At 64.9% G+C, this 15,172-nt stretch overlaps 2 protein-coding genes and 1 long non-coding RNA gene across 3 annotated transcripts; all 3 read right to left on the bottom strand.

Annotated features, from left to right (window-relative positions):
• Window positions 1–42: 42 nt before the first annotated feature.
• Window positions 43–1,873, bottom strand: LOC146542415 (uncharacterized). Its single transcript, XR_014880254.1, has 2 exons — window positions 857–1,873; window positions 43–714 (listed from the first exon to the last, which is right to left on the bottom strand). It is a non-coding gene; the product is annotated as an uncharacterized LOC146542415 (long non-coding RNA).
• A 1,305-nt stretch (window positions 1,874–3,178) lies between these two features.
• DTX3 (deltex E3 ubiquitin ligase 3) lies at window positions 3,179–8,985 on the bottom strand. The gene is made up of 6 exons (XM_085212408.1): window positions 8,859–8,985; window positions 8,577–8,643; window positions 6,504–6,542; window positions 5,757–6,403; window positions 4,069–4,286; window positions 3,179–3,498 (listed from the first exon to the last, which is right to left on the bottom strand). The coding sequence occupies exons 2-6, from the start codon at window positions 8,587–8,589 to the stop codon at window positions 3,423–3,425; spliced, it is 993 nt and encodes a 330-aa protein (XP_085068534.1). The 5' UTR covers window positions 8,590–8,643; window positions 8,859–8,985; the 3' UTR covers window positions 3,179–3,422.
• A 258-nt stretch (window positions 8,986–9,243) lies between these two features.
• Window positions 9,244–13,913, bottom strand: PIP4K2C (phosphatidylinositol-5-phosphate 4-kinase type 2 gamma). Its single transcript, XM_085212167.1, has 10 exons — window positions 13,666–13,913; window positions 13,409–13,506; window positions 12,863–12,959; window positions 12,628–12,768; window positions 12,390–12,536; window positions 12,261–12,299; window positions 11,567–11,680; window positions 11,224–11,482; window positions 10,333–10,436; window positions 9,244–9,803 (listed from the first exon to the last, which is right to left on the bottom strand). Exons 1-10 carry the CDS (start codon window positions 13,804–13,806, stop codon window positions 9,723–9,725), a joined length of 1,221 nt encoding a protein of 406 aa, XP_085068293.1. The 5' UTR covers window positions 13,807–13,913; the 3' UTR covers window positions 9,244–9,722.
• Window positions 13,914–15,172: the final 1,259 nt, after the last annotated feature.

The following is a 15,172-nucleotide window of genomic DNA, read 5'->3' as shown; positions in this document are numbered from 1 at the left end:
GTCCTTTGGGCGCCGTGGGAACTTTGGGTCCTTTGGGCACCGTGGGAACTTTGGGTCCTTTGGGCGCCGTGGGAACTTTGGGGTCCTTTGGGTAATTTGGGCACTTTGGGCACTGTGGGCATCACAGGGACTTTGGGTATTTTGGGTCCTTTGGGTCCTTTGGGCACTGTGAGCACTGTGGGGACATTGGGCACTTTGGGCACTGCGGGCACCATGGCTGCCATGGGCACTGTGGGAACTTTGGGGTCCTTTGGGCACTGTGGGAACTTTGGGGTCCTTTGGGCACTGTGGGGTCCTTTGGGAACTTTGGGCACTGTGGGGTCCTTTGGGAACTTTGGGCACTTTGGGGTCCTTTGGGCACTGTGGGAACTTTGGGGTCCTTTGGGCACTGTGGGGTCCTTTGGGAACTTTGGGCACTTTGGGGTCCTTTGGGCACTGTGGGAACTTTGGCTCCTTTGGGCACTGCTGGTGCCGTGGTACCGCAGGCGCTCGGTCACAGTGGCTGCCAGCGTTGGGTGGTCGCTGCACTGTGGCCACCAAATTCTGACTGTGGCCGCTGTTGTGGCTGCCGTGGCTGTGATGCTGTTGCCGTGGCCTCCATTGAGGCGGCGGGGCCACCACCACAGTGACTGTGAGCACCGCCACGGCTGTGCCACTCATCACTGGAACCCCCCCCAAACCACCAAACCTCCACCTCCACCACCAAACCTCCACCTCCACCACCAAACACCTCCACCCCAACCACCAAACCTCCACCTCCACCAAACCACCACAACCTCCACCACCAAACCTCCACCTCCACCACCAAACCTCCACCTCCACCACCAAACCTCCACCTCCACCACCAAACCTCCACCTCCACCACCAAACCTCCACCTCCACCACCAAACCACCTCCACCAAACCACCACCACCACCACCACCACAGCAGCTCTGGCTGCTTTGGCACCACCACGGCCGCCACCGTGAGCAGCACAGTGGGATCGTGGCCACTCCTGTGATCACCACAGCCACCACCGTTGCCATTGTGGCCACCGTGCCCACCACCATCACCAAAGCTTTGCCCAGCTCCGTGGCCGCGGCGGCCTCCATTGTTTGGCTTGTGGCCGCCACCACAGGGACTGCGACCGCCAGGGCCGCCACCGCCGTTGCCACCGTGGCCGCCGTGACAGTTGCCACCCTGCCCACCACCGCGGCCCCATGGTCGGATTTGTGGCCGCCCCGCTGCCCGCCACGGCCTCCATGAGCTCCGTGATCTCCGTGATCTCCACAACCTCCACACCTTCATAACCTCCGCGACCTCCACGACTTCTCCGACCTCCACAACGCTGACGACTTCCACGTCCCCCACGACCTCCATGACCTCTGTGATCTCTACATCCTCATCACCTTCGTAACCTCCATGACCTCCACAATTTCAGTGTTCCCTGTGACCTCCACGTCCCCCACGACCTCCACGTCCTCCATAACCTCCACAGCCTCCACGACCCCCGCGTCCCCCTCGTCCTCCATAACCTCCACGACCCCCACGACTGCTGCAGCCACCACCGTTGCAATCGTGGCCACCCTGCCCACCCCTGTGGCCACCACCGTTGCCATGGCAGCCGCCACGCTGCCCGCCGTGCCCACCACCCCCACCGCCGCCGCGATGGCATTTTTAGCTCTTTTTGTACCACGCTGGGATGGGGGGGGTCCCATCGCCGCCCCCCTGGACTCGGTTTTCTATTCCCTCCCCCCTCCCCCTGTGGGGGCGTTTTGTGCCAAGTCTGTGCCCCTCCCCCCCCAGCCCTCCCGCCCCACCGTCTCGGGACCCCCAGAGTGGGGGGCTGCCCCCACCCCCCCCCACCCTTTTCTACCCAAACGGTGAGATTTTAATGAGAGCTGTCGCTGCTGTGTTCATTCATAAAATAATACTATGGGGGAGGGGGGGGGCGTCCGGGGGTCATCTCAGGGAGGGTGGGGGGCTGTGGGCTCTGAGGGCACACATGGGGGCCGGGGGGGGCGCTGTAAAAAGGGCCCTATGGGGTGGGGGTGACTTATGGGAGAGTGGAGGTTCCGGGGGTCGGCTTAAGGGGTTTAGGGGGCTGTGGGGGGTGTGGGGCGCGCTGTGGGAGTCGGGGGGCTGTGGAAGGGGTCTTGGGATGGGGAGTCACTTATGGGGGCTGGGGGGGGTCTGGGGGCTCAGCTCAGAGGGGTGTGGGGGGGCTGAGGGGGGGTTTAAAGGGTCCCACGGGTGGGGTCCATAGAGGGAATTTGGGGGTCCTTGGGGTCTCACTGAGCTCAATTGACGGGGGGGCGCACAGGGACCCCCGGGGCGCTCGGCCTGGGGTGGGGGGGGTGGTCTGAAGGGGGCGTGGTCTGAGCGAACGGGGGCGTGGTTTGGGCGGTGACAGTCGGGGCATTGCATATGCAAATGAAGGGGCGGGGCCTGTCGTTCCCACGACCTGTCCCCTGCGAGGACCCGTCGGTGACAGACGGTGACACGGGGACGGGGGTCTCGGGGGGGTCCCACCACCCACAAACCACGGATCTGCAGCTCAGTCCCACCCCGACGTCCCCACTCAGTGTCCCCATAAAATGTCCCTATTCCCGTGTTCCCGCCCCCATGTCCCCATCCCGGTGTCCCCACCCCCACCCTTGTCCCCATCCCCACAACCTCGTCCCCGCGTCTCATTCACGTCCCAACTCCAGCGTCCCCATCCTCATATCCCCACCCCAACGTCCCTCACCCCAATGTCCCCATCTCAGATCCACGTCCCCATCCCAAAGTCCCCCCCTCACATCCCCATCCCAATGTCCCCCCCCAATGTCCCCATCCCAAAGTCCCCCCCTCACATCCCCATCCCAATGTCCCCCCCCAATGTCCCCATCCCAAAGTCCCCCCCTCACATCCCCATCCCAATGTCCCCCCCCAATGTCCCCATCCCAATGTCCCCCCCTCACATCCCCATCCCAATGTCCCCCCCCAATGTCCCCATCCCAAAGTCCCCCCCTCACATCCCCATCTCAATGTCCCCCCCCACGTTCTCCATCCCAACCTCCTCCCCAAACGCCCCCAGCCCCACATTCCTGTCATGTCTCATTCATGTCCCCACCCCGACGTCCCCCCCCCACGTTCCTGTCCCCATTCAATGTCCCCATAACGCAGTGACCCCCCCGCCCAGCACTGACCACCCTGCTCCCTTTGCATATCTTTATTGGGTCAAAATTACAGAATGGGGGGGGAGAAGAAATAAAAACCAAAAATAAATTAACCCGGCACCCACCCCCCCCCAGAGCCGCCCCCCATCTGTCCGTTTGTCCACCCAGGGGCGGGGGGGGGGAATTACGTACAGCGTGCCGTCCGTCCGTCCATCCAGCCGTGTCAGGGTTGGGGGGGCACGGCGCCCCCCCCCCTCAGAGCCCCCCCGCTGCCCCCCCCCGTCAGTCCTCAGTGATGCCCTTCGCACGCAGCTCCTCCTGCACGCGGCTCAGATACGTGGGGTCGGGGTACCCGAACCTGGGGGCGTTGGGGAGGATTTGGGGAGGGGGTCAAATCACTGCCCCCACCCCACAGCAACCCCACACTGAAGCTCCACACCCCCCAGCTCCCCCCACCCCAACCCACAGCCCCTTCCCACCCCACAGATCCTCCCCAGCTCCCCCCACCCCACAGCTCAGCCCCTCACCCCACAACTCCCCTCCCCTATCCCACACCTACCCCCCCCACCCCACAGACCCCCCCCGCCCCACAGCCAACAAATTCCCCATTCTGAAGCCCCCCCCCCCCAGTTCCTCACCCCACATTTTTCCTCTCTCCACACCAATTCCTACCTACAGATACTCTCCACCCCACAGCCCCCCCTCACCCCACAGCTCCCTCCCCTTCACTCCACATCCCCACCCCACAGCTCCCTCCACCCCACATCAACCCCCTGCAGCCCCCCTCCTTCACCCCACAGCTCCCACCTTCACCCCCCTCACCCCACAGCCCTCCACCCCACAGCCCCCCTCACCCCACGCCACAGCTCCCCCCCTTCACCGCTACCCCTCTCACCCCCCGCCCCCCGCTTTATCCCCGCCCGCCTACAGCTGCGGCCCCCCGGAGCAGTTGGTTTTATGGTGGATGTCGTTCCAGGTGATGACGTTGGCCCGCCCGGTGGTCATGGAGGTGCCCACGGTGAAGGTGAGGCGCTGCTCAAACGCCTTTCGGAACAGCCCCAGCACTTTGTTGCCCTCGGGGCAGTCGGGCAGGTAGGCGACACGCGTGGTGCCGGGGTACCGAACCCCCGGGTTGGGGTGCTCCGCCTGGGGGGGGGCACGGGGTCGCTGATCTGAGGGAGGGGGGCACCCGAAGGGCCTTGGGGGGCAACTGGGGGGAGTTGGGGGCACCCATGGGGGATTGGGGGGAATTGAGGGGGCCTGGGGGCACCAGAAGGGGGTTTGGGAGGCGATCAGGAGGGGTCTGGGGTACCGTGGGGGGTTTGGGGGCACCTGGAGGAGGTTTGGGGGTCCCAGGGGTCACCCATCCGGTGTGGGGGCAGCCAGAGGAGTTTGGGGGGCAATTGAGGGGGGTTGAGGGCATCCATGGGGGGTTCGGGGGCACCTGCGGGCCACCATCTGGGTGTGGGGGCAACCAGGGGACTTTGGGGGGTCCCAGGAGACACCTATCTGCATATGGGGGTACCCAGGAAAATTTGGGGTCACCCGGGACAGCGTGGGGGGGCACCGAGGGGTCACCCTGGGTCACAGCCCCCCCCCCACAGCCCAGGATGCCATTCTGCCCCCCGTGCCCCCACGACCTGACTCCTCCACCCCCACAACGGCCCAGATCCCCATTCTTCCCCCCCGTGCCCCCCACCCCCTGCCCCACTCCTCAGCACCCCCCCGTTCTCCCCCCGCCCCCCAAAGCCCCGCCATCCTCCCACTTCTCGCTGCCCACGAGCCCCCCCCCCCCTTACCCCGTGTCCCCCCATCCCACTCCACGGCCCTCATGCCCCCCCAACAGCCCCCACACCCCTGTGCCCCTCACCCCATGGCCCCCCACCCCCCCCACCCCCCAGATCCCCACTTTTCCCCCGTGCCCCCGCCCCTCACCCCTTATCCTCCTCTACCCCACTCCACGACCCCCCACCCCCTCGAACCCCACTCTTCCTCCCGTAGTCCCCCCCCTCACCCCATGACCCCCCTCATACCCCATATCGCCCTCCACCCCACTCCATGACCCCCATCTCCCCTAACGGCCCAGACATCCCTGTGCCGCCCACCTCACGACCCCCCTGACCCCCCCACTACCCCCACTCTTACCTCCCCACCCCAGACCCCCCACCCCAGACCCCCACTCTTCCCCCTTATACCCCCACCCCTCATCCCCATGTCCCCCAACAGCCCAGACACCCCCGTGCCCCTCACCTCATGACCCCCCCACGACCCCCCACACCACAGACCTCCACTTCCCCCCCCATACCGCCCACACCCTCACTCCACGACGCCCCTATCCCCCCCCAGACCCCCACTCTTCCCCCCGTGCCCCCGCCCCTCATCCCCTATCCCCCCCATCCCCCCTACAGCCCGGACACCCCCGCGCCCCCACCTCCCGACCCCCCCACATCCCCACTCTTCCCTCCCCACCCCTCACCCCACGACCCCCAAATCCCCCACCCTCCCCAGACCCCCCCTCTTTCCCCCCCGTACCCCCACCCCTCACCCCCCATCCCCCCCTACAGCCCAGACACCGCTGTGCCGCCCCCCCGGCCCCCACTCCCCCCCGGCCCTTACCCCCTGCACTCCGGGCGGGAACACGTATTGGATGACGATGGTTCCGTACCGCTCGTAGCCCGGCAGCGGCAGCGCGGCGTCGCGGCTGACCAGCATGCGGCCGTCGTGGGGCTGATTGCCGACCAGGCGCCCGTAGAAGCGGCCGCACACCGGACACGCCGTCTTCACCTGCAGCGCCCGCGCGATGCAGGCGGCGCAGAACGAGTGCCGGCACCGCTCCAGCGTCTTCCTCTGCTCGATGTCCCCGAGGCAGATCGGGCACTGCCGCTCCCCCTCCTCCTCCTCGAGCCCCCCGCCCCCCATCGCGTACGGGGCGGCCGCCCCCCCCCCGCCTCCGCCGCCTCCTCCCCCCCCGCCGCCCCCGGCGGCTCCCCCTCCCCCGGCGGCGCGATGCTGCGCTTTCTTCAGCTCTTTCTCCGTCTCCTTCAGCAGAGCTTTCAGCGCCTTCCTGGCGGGGCACAGCCGCCCCGGGGGTCCCGCGGCGCTCGGCCCGGCGGCGCTGAGCTGCAGCACGACGATGTCCGAGGCTTCGGCGTCCACGCGCACGCGCACTCGCGCCTCCTCGCTCAGCCGCGCCAACTGCGCCGCGCGCTGCGTGCGAACCGCGTCCCAAACGCGGCGCGGAACCGTCAGCCTCGTCTTGGCGCCGCCCCCGACCGACGGGGCGCCCCCCCCCGCGCCCCCCCCCCCCGCCGCCCGCCCCCCCCCCGCCCGGAGCCGCCGTCGCGGTGCCGCTCGTGGCCGTCGTTCCTCCGCACGCAGCCATCCTGGACAGCAGCAGCGACACTGCGGGAGGGGGGGGGTGAGGGGAGGGGGGGTCGGGTGCCCCCATATTCAGCCCCCCCGTTACGCCCCCCCATAAACAACCCCCCCATGTACATCCCCCCCTCCAAAAAAAATCCAGGGGTCACGTGGTGGGGCACCCTCATGTCCCCCCCCCTCCAAGAGATGGGGGGGTTGTGGGGGGATGATGGGGGGGGATCAGGTACCCCCATGTGCACCCCCCCCTTACACCCTCCCATGTACATCCTCCCATATACATTCCTCCCCCCCAAAAAAAAATCCAGGGGTCACGTGGTGGGACACCCTCATGTCATCCCCCCCCTGCAGGAGATGGGGGAGGTTATGGGGGGATGATGGGGGGGGATCGGGTACCCCCATATACACCCCCCCATTACACCCCCCCCCCAAAAAAAAATCCACGTGGTGGGGCATCCCAATGTGTGTCCACCCCCCCCCACCCCCTCAATCAAACTCTGATGCCCCCCCCCACCCCGAGGCCCAGCTGCTGGACATTACAATGTCTCACCCCCCCCCCCCCCCCAATCCAGGGGGCACAGATCAGAACCGCCCCCCCCCAACACCAGTGAACCCCCCCATGGGTCAGAGATCAGAGGCAGCCCTCAGTGCCCCCCCAACTCAGGGGGTCACACACCTGACTGCGCCCCCCCCCAACCCAACACCAACAGAGGTGGTCACAGATTGACTTATCCCCCCCCAGGGGTTGAGTGGTGGGGGCACCCCCCCATGTACCCCCCCCCAATCCAAGAGTTGGAGACAAGACTGTGCCCCCCCCCACCCCATTCATCCCCCCAACCCAGGGCTCCGAGATCAGACTGTGCCCCCCCCCAACAGAGGGGTCACACACTGACTTACACCCCCCCCCCCCAGTGTCCATCCACACCCCCCAAAACCCAGGGGTCAGGTGGGGGGGTCGCCACCATCTACTCCCCCAGTCCAAGACTTGGAGACCAGACTGTGCCCCCCCCAACCCTTGTGCCCCCCCACGGGTCAAAGTGCCCCCCCAGCCCTCCTTCCCCTCCTCCAACCCAGGGATCAGACTTAACCCCCCCACCTCCAACACAGGGGTCAGACCCTGACTTATGGCCCCCCCCCCCCAAAACCCAGGGGACGAGTGGTGGGGGCACCTCCACATACCCCCCCCCCCAGAAAAAACCAACCAGGGCTCAGAGATCAGACTGTGCCCCTCCCAACCCCAAAAGACCCAGAGAGGATGAGGGGGGGGGTTATAAGAGGGGGGGTCCACTTTAACAGAATGGATCCCAATTTGGGGCTGGGGGGGGCATTTTGAGGGGGGTCCTATGGGGAAAGGGAATTGTCTTCCTTTTTATTCTGGGGGGGGCACAGGGTTGGATAAGAGGTCTCCTTTTGGGGTGGGGGTCCCACCTGGGGGAGGTCCCACTTTAAGGGGGGGCGTTCTGCTGGGGGGCTCCATTTGGGGGTGTTGCAGTTTGAAGAAGGTCCCATATTTTTGTGTGGGGGGGTCCCATTTTGGGGGTGGTCCCATCTTGAGAAGAATGTCATTTGGGGGGGGTCCCATTTTGAGGAAGGTCTCCTTTTTGGGGAGGGGGGGTCCCATTTGGATAGGAGGCCTCACCTCATTTTGGGGTGTGGGGGGGTCACATTTTGGGGGCAGGGTTCTCATTTGGCGTGGGGGGGGTCCCATTTTGGATGCGGGGGGTCTCAATTTGGATGGGAAGCCCCATTTTGGGGGAGGGTCCCATTTTGAGGGGGGTCCTATTTGGATGAAAGGCCCCAGCTTGGGAAGGGGGGGGTCCTATTTTGGGGGTGTGGGGGTCCATCTGGATTGTGGGGGGGGTCCATTTGGAGGAAGGTCTCATTTTTGGGGTGGGGGGGGTCCCATTTTGGATGGGGTGGGTGTCTCATTTTGGGGGGGGCGTCCCATTTTGAGGACAGTCCCATTTTGGGGGGGGTCCCCATCTGGATGAAAGGCCCCGGCTTGGGGGTGGTTCCCGTTTTGGGGGTGGGGGTCCCATTTTTTGGGGGGGTGGCACCCACCTGGTGAGCCCATGGGGCGCAGCGGCAGCGGAGGACGCGGGGGTTCAGCGCGGGCCGCTCCCGGGGGCTGCGGGGGGGGAGGGGCGAAACGGGGTGGGGGTCACGGCACCGCCCCCCCCACGCCCCCTCCCCACCCCGCTGCGCGGCCCTACGACGACAGAGCGGCCACCCCGTTTTCCCTATCGCGACAGCCCACCCCCCGCCCCCCCCCGCGCTGTAGGGGGTGCGGCGTCCTCCCCGCGCTCCCTCCCCCCCCCCCCAGGACCCCCGGCCCACCCTCACCCCGCGGCCGCTTCATGGCGGGGGCGGCCCAGCCCGGAGCGGAGCGGCGGCGCGCAGCGTCACGTGACCGAGCGGGGCGGGGCCGCCATGGCAACGGGGGGGGGAGTACCATGGTAACGGCGCGAAGTATCGCGAGAGGACGAAGGGGGGGGAGTACCATGGCAACGGCGCGAAGCATCGCGAGAGGATGAAGGGGGGAAGTACCATGGTAACGGCGCGAAGTATCGCGAGAGGATGAAGGAGGAGGAATGAGTGCCATGGTAACGGCGCGAAGCGTCGCGAGAGGATGAAGGGGGGGGGCGGAAACCATGGCAACGGCGAGTGATGGAAAAGGGGGAGGAAGAACCGGGGGGGCTGGGGGGTCCGGTAACAGAGCAAAGCCGGCAACAGTTCAATAATTTATTTCAGTGTCCGGTGGGGTGGGCCCTGGGGGGGGCACCCTGCTGGTAACGGAGCTTTGGGGGAGAGAGGGGGGGTTATTTGATAGCTGCCCCCCCGGGTCCCATTGGTGCTGGGGGAGGGGGGAACTCAGAATATGGGTCTGCCCCCCCTCCAGGCCCCCTCAGCACGGCCCACCCCCTCTACCAGCAATTAGTGTTTAATGACCCCCACATTGAGTGAGGGGGGCGGAGGCGCGGGGGAGCCCCAATATTATTGCATGTCCCCCCCCCCCCCCACCTCCTTGAAGTTAAGGCACTTGAGAAGCAAACCCAGAGACCGGGGGGGAGGGGGAAGTAAAGAGGCTCAATGGGGGGCGGGGGGGGGAGGGGCAGAGTCCCAGGATGGAGATGGGGGCGGGGGGTTTGGTCCCGGAGCTGGGGGCGGGGAGGGGGCTGGCCCTGAGGTGGGGGGCGGGGGGGTCTGCTAAGCAAAGATGTTGGTGATGAAGTCGAGGAAGCGCTTGGCGTACTGCTCTGGGTGCACTGTGGAGATCTCAGCCCCTGCCTGGAGGGGGGAGACAGCAATGAGGACCCCCCCCCAAAGAGGCACACAGAGTCCCCTCCAGAGCCCCCTGAACCCCCCCCCCAAAATTCCCCAATGACCCCTTTCAAATCCCCCCCCTTCTTGTCTCCCCCCATTGTCATCCATCACGCTCCCCCCTCCAATTCACCAAGGAGCCCCCCCGAGTCCCCCCCAAGTTTACCTGTGATTCCTCTCATGGCCGCCCCAGCTGCTCCCCCCCCAATTCCCTCTCCCACTGGCCCCCCCAGCACACCATAACCTCCACCCCTCCAATTCACCAAAGCCCCCCCAATTTCACCTCTGATGATCCCAACAGCAGCCCCCCCCCCCCCACTTTTAAACACCCTCCATACAAAATACACCCCAACCCCCCCATTCACCCCACCTCCTCCCTCTGCTTCCCACCCCAACAATGAGGAAATAACTCTTCACCCCCAATTTTTTTCATGGGAAGTTGAAGTCCCAGCAGCCCCCCCTCCCCCCCCCGAGTTTTTTTTTTGGGGGGGCTCACCCCATGCTTCACGGTCTTGGCAGCGTGCGCTGCCTTCTTGCGGGCGTCGTACTGCGTCAGCACATCGATCAGCCCCATGAAGTACACCTCCTTCCGGGGGGCTCCTTGGGAGGGGCACAGGGTGGGGGTCAGCCCTTATCATAACTCCCCCCCCTCAAATCCCCCCCCAGCTCCCTACAGTGACATCGCCCCTTACCAAATCCCTCTCTCCCCCAAAATCCCCATCACAAATCCCCTCCAGGCCTGTATGGTGAACCCCCCCCCCCCACATTTCCCCCCCCACCTCCAGACCTCCACTCCAATTTGCCAGGTCAGTCCCTCACCTTTCCCAAACCCCCATACCCTAAATCCCCCCCGCATCTCAAATCCCCACTGCAGCCCCCTACAGTGACCCCCACCCCAAATCCGGGGGTCTGCCCCCTATAGTGATCAACCCCCAGTCCCTTACAGCGACCCCCCCCCACCCCAAAGTCCAGGGTCAGCACCTTATAGTGAACCGCCTTCCTTCCCCAGCCCCCTACAGTGACCCCCCCACCCCAAATCCCCCCCGCACCCAAATCCCCCCAAGTCACTAGCGACCCCCTCAGCCCCTTGTGGTGACACCCCCCAAATCCCAGGGTCAGCCCCCTGTAGTGACAACCCCCACCCTCACCCCAAATCCCCCCCAACCCCTAATGCAAGCCCCCCCACCTCAAATCCTCACCCAGCCCCCAACAGCGATGACCCCCACCCCCAAACCCCCACCCCAAATCCTTTGAGTCCCAGGGAACCCATAGGGGATGAGCCCCCTGTGGCGATCCCCCCCATCCGAAATCCCCAGCCCAGTCCCCAAACCCCACCCCAGCCCCCTATGGCGGATCCGCCCCCCCATCTCCCCCCCGCGCCCCTCACCCTCAGCGCTGCGGATGGCGTAGACGTCGATGGTGGGATCGAACTCCCCGGGCCCGGGGGGGCGATGGCAGTTGAAATACGCCCCGATGCCCTCCGGAGAAGTGCCATAGGACCCCGCCGTGCCCCCCCCCTCATCGCCACCCCCCCCGCCGCCCCCCTCCTCTTCCTCCCCATCCTCCTCCTCCTCGGGCGCTGGCCGTCCTGCCTCGTGGATGCCCAGCAGCAGGCTGTAATCCATGATCTTCAGCTGCACCAAAAACTGCAGGGAGGGGGAGGGGGGAGCACAGCTGTGTGAGAGGTGCCCCCCCATCCCCTCGGCCCCCCCCCCAAGCCCCCCACCCACCTCCACGTCCCTCTTGAGCTTCTCCATGAAGTCCCGCTTGTCCTCCTCGCCCACATAAATCTTCTCGCTCTTATTCAGGAAGTCCACGTCCTTCAGTGTGGGCAGCTCCTTGCCCTGGTGGTTGGAGGGGGGGGGGCACACACGTGGGGCAGCCCCCCCTCCCAAACCCCCCTCCCATATCTCCTCCTTCAGGGGGGGAAAGCACCCAACCTCTCCATCCTCTTCATCCCATTCATTCCAGCCCCCCCCCAGACCCCATTCATTTCTGAGCTCCCCCCACCACCTCAGCCCCATTCACTCATTTTGGGGTTCACCCTACCAGTCCATTCATTCTAGGACTCCCCCCCACCCCCATTCGTTCATTCATTCTGCAGCTCTCCCCCCCCATTCATTCATTTTGGGGCTCCTCCCCCCCCCTCCCATCCCTATATCTCCATTCTGTTCTCCCATCACTCAGTCCCATTCAATTCACTCTGCCCCCCCCCCCTCCCCCAATCACCATTCATTTATTTTGGAGTCGTCCCCCCCAACTCATTCATTCTGAGCTCTGCCCCCTCAGTCCCATTCATTCCCTCTTGGGCTCCCCCCCCCAGCCCAATTCATTTCAGGGCTCCACCCATCACCCCCATCCCTTCACTCTGGTGCTCCCCCCCCCCAGCCCCATCCATTCATTCCATGCCCCCCCCCACATTACCTTCTCTTTATCGCTCGCTTCCCGTGATACCAGCGAGCCCTGTGTGCACATTGCGGGGGGAGGAGAAATAGATAAAGTGAGGGGGTGTGGGGCCGGCTGGGGGGCATCGGGCTGGGGGCCCCCCGTTACCTTCAGGTCGTACTTCCTGTGCACGGGCAGCCGGTGGCTGAAGGTGTTTCTCATGGCCAGCAGGTAGCTCTCCTCGCTCTCCACGCTGGCGCGGTACATCCCCAGGAACTGAGGCAGCAGAGTGCTGCCGTGGCACTGCACCACGTACTGCGGGGTGGGGGAAGGGGGGGGGCTCGACTTGAAGACCTCCTCCCCTTCTTTTGCGTTCTGCCCTCCCCCTTCCTGCAGATCCCAGTACCTGGTGGTAGTGGGACAGCAGCCCGTGCACGTCGGCCACGTCCTCGCTCGACAGCTCCTTCACCACCAGCGTGCGGTCGTAGGACAGCAGCAGGCGGCGGTCGCCGTCCTCGGCGTGGGGGGGGCTGCGTGTCAGAGACACCTGGGGAGGGCGGGGGGGCTGTTATTGCTGGGGAGGGGGTTGGGGAGGGCAGCGGAACGCCAGGTAGTGGTGGGGGGTGGGGGACGGAGCCCACCTGGTAGTCCTGGTCGTCGATGCCGAAGCGCTCGCGGAGGTTGCGGAAGACCTGGGGGCAGTACTCCTTGAATTTGAAGTGGCTGGGGAGGTGCTCCCTGGGGGGTCACAGTGGGGTCAGTGACCCTTTGGGGACCCCCCCCCCCGTATCCACTGGGTTCACCCCAGCATCCCCACCCCAAGAGGACTCCGCTCCTCCCCCCAACATCACCTCCAGACCTCTCCGTCCCCCGAGCCCCCTCCATTTCCCTGCAGATCCCCCATCCCTTAACGACCCCCCCAGCATCCACCACTCCCCCCAAAGGTCTCCCCATACCCCTCGGGTGCCCCCACCCCTAGGGCCCCCCCCCCATGTCCCCTGCACCCCCCATCCCCAAATCCCCACCATAACCCCTAAGCCTTCCCCCCATCTCCCCCCTACAAACCCCCTCGCCGCCCCCACCCCACTAGTGCACTCTTTTTTTTAGGGGGGGAGGGCGCACACACATCACCCTCACCCCCATCCCCATTTCAGGACCCCTTTGGGTGCCCCCCGCCCCCCGCTCACCGGTTGAAGAGGTGATTGTTCACTTTGATTTTGGAGCTGGCCTTGAAGTCGTCGGGCAGCAGCATGACGGGGGGGGGCACCTGGCTCAGCTCGTTGATCTGCGTGGGGATGGAAGGGGGGGATTAGGGTCTCCCGGTCCTGAGACCCCCCCAAGCACCTCGGGGGCCGGCGCTGCGTTACGGGGGGGTCGCGGGGAGCCCAGGGCCCGGTGGGAGCCGGCTGGGCCTGGGGCCGGTCCCGTTATTGCCGGGCCGCACCTGGTGGTTGACGCCCCAGGCCAGCACGGCCAACAACGGATCGGCCGCCCGCGGCACCTTCACCCGCTGCGGCACGAAGCGCTTCTGCTTCTTTTTGGTCTTGGTGCGCGGTGCTGCCGGTCCCGCCGCCGCCGCCGCCATGGCCGCCCGATTCCGCCCGCCCCACTTCCGCCCGCCCCGCTGAGGCGACGGAAGCGGGCGGCCCGGGACCGGAAGTCGCCCCCTTCGCGCGCCCCCCTTGCAGCGTCAAGACGCATGCGCCGAGCAGACTGGAGGTGAGTCACGTGGTTCATCACGTGATGTATCACGTGGAGCCTGGCGGTGCTCTCCCTAAAGGGGTCCGGGTTTTTCCTCTGCGCTCCGTGCGCTCCTATGGGGTTCCGTGCTCTCTTATAGGGTTTCGTGCTTTTCCTACAAGGATCTGTGCGTTCTTATAGGGGTTGGTGCGCTCCTGTAGGGTTTCATGTTCTGTAGGGTTTCATGTGCTTTCTATAGGGTTTTGTTTTATTCTATAGGGTTTCGGGGGCTCCTACAGGGTTCTGTGCCCTCCTGTAGGGTTTTGTGTGCTTTCTGTAGGGCTCCATGTGCTCCTATAAGGGTCCGTTTGCGGCTATAGGGTTTTGTGTGCTCCTACAGGGTTCTGTGCCCTCCTGTAGGGTTTTGTGTGCTTTCTGTGGGGCTCCATGTGCTACTCTAAGGGTCCGTTTGCGGCTATAGGGTTTCACATTCTCCTATAGGGTTTTGTGTGCTCCTATAGGGGTCCACGATCTCCTGTGGGGATCTGTGGGCTCCTATAGGGGTCCATGTTTTCTCATATAGGGCTCTGTGTTCTCCTATAGTCGTCTATGTGCTCCTGTAGGGGTCTGTGTTCACTTATGGGGTTCTGGGTGATCCTATAGGGTTTTGTGTGCTCCTGTAGGTGTCTGTGCGCTCCTAAAGGGTTCCAAGTACTTTCTATAGGGGAGGCTGTTCCTATGTGGGTCTGTGTTCTCCCACAGAGTTCTGCATGCTCCTGTAGGGTTCTATGTGCTTTCTAGGTGCTCCTATAGGGGCCTGGGTACATCCTGTCGCTGTCTGTGCGTTCCTATGGGGTCCATGTGCTCTCCATATGGATCCATAGGATCCCTATGAGGAGTGTGTGCTCTGTGGGGTCCCTGTGTTCCCTCTAGGAGTCCTACGAGGTCTGTGCGCGCACTATGGAAGCCTACAAGGGTTGCTGTGCTCGCTGTAGGGTGACGGATTCCCCACAGAGGTCCCTATAGGGCTCTTTGCTCTCTCTATAGGGCTCCACGTGCACCCTCGGGTGTCCACATAATCCCTATAGGTGGTGTGTGCTCCCTTTATCGCGCATGTGCTACCCATATGGTGCCCTATATTCTCTGTGTGCTCCCCATAGGGTCCCACGTGCCCCCTATAAGCCCCATAAGCTCCCCATAGGGCTCTCTATGTCCCCTATAGGCCCCGTGTGCCCCCTGTAGGGTGCCCTATGCACCCATAGGCCTTGTGC

The sequence above is a fragment of the Meleagris gallopavo genome, chromosome 31, assembly GCF_905368555.1.
Source record: "Meleagris gallopavo chromosome 31, MGAL_WU_HG_1.1, whole genome shotgun sequence".
Classification (NCBI taxonomy): domain Eukaryota; kingdom Metazoa; phylum Chordata; class Aves; order Galliformes; family Phasianidae; genus Meleagris; species Meleagris gallopavo.
The sequence above is the reverse complement of the archived record's forward strand: the minus strand, read 5'-3'. Positions and strand labels throughout refer to the sequence as shown.

What these genes read in the sequence shown, in the direction of transcription:
- DTX3 (XM_085212408.1), bottom strand. An exon ending in TCCCGCCCGGAGTGCAGGGG is followed by an intron (nt 4,287 to 5,756) that starts GTAAGGGCCGGG and finishes GCCCCCCCCCAG; the next exon opens with GCGGAGCACCCCAACCCGGG. An exon ending in TGCTCCGGGGGGCCGCAGCT is followed by an intron (nt 3,499 to 4,068) that starts GTAGGCGGGCGG and finishes CAACGCCCCCAG; the next exon opens with GTTCGGGTACCCCGACCCCA.
- PIP4K2C (XM_085212167.1), bottom strand. Translation starts at nt 13,806, where the DNA reads ATGGCGGCGGCGGCGGCGGGACCGGCAGCACCGCGCACCAAGACCAAA. An exon ending in AAGCGAGCGATAAAGAGAAG is followed by an intron (nt 11,681 to 12,260) that starts GTAATGTGGGGG and finishes TCCAACCACCAG; the next exon opens with GGCAAGGAGCTGCCCACACT. An exon ending in AGCTCAAGAGGGACGTGGAG is followed by an intron (nt 11,483 to 11,566) that starts GTGGGTGGGGGG and finishes CCCTCCCTGCAG; the next exon opens with TTTTTGGTGCAGCTGAAGAT.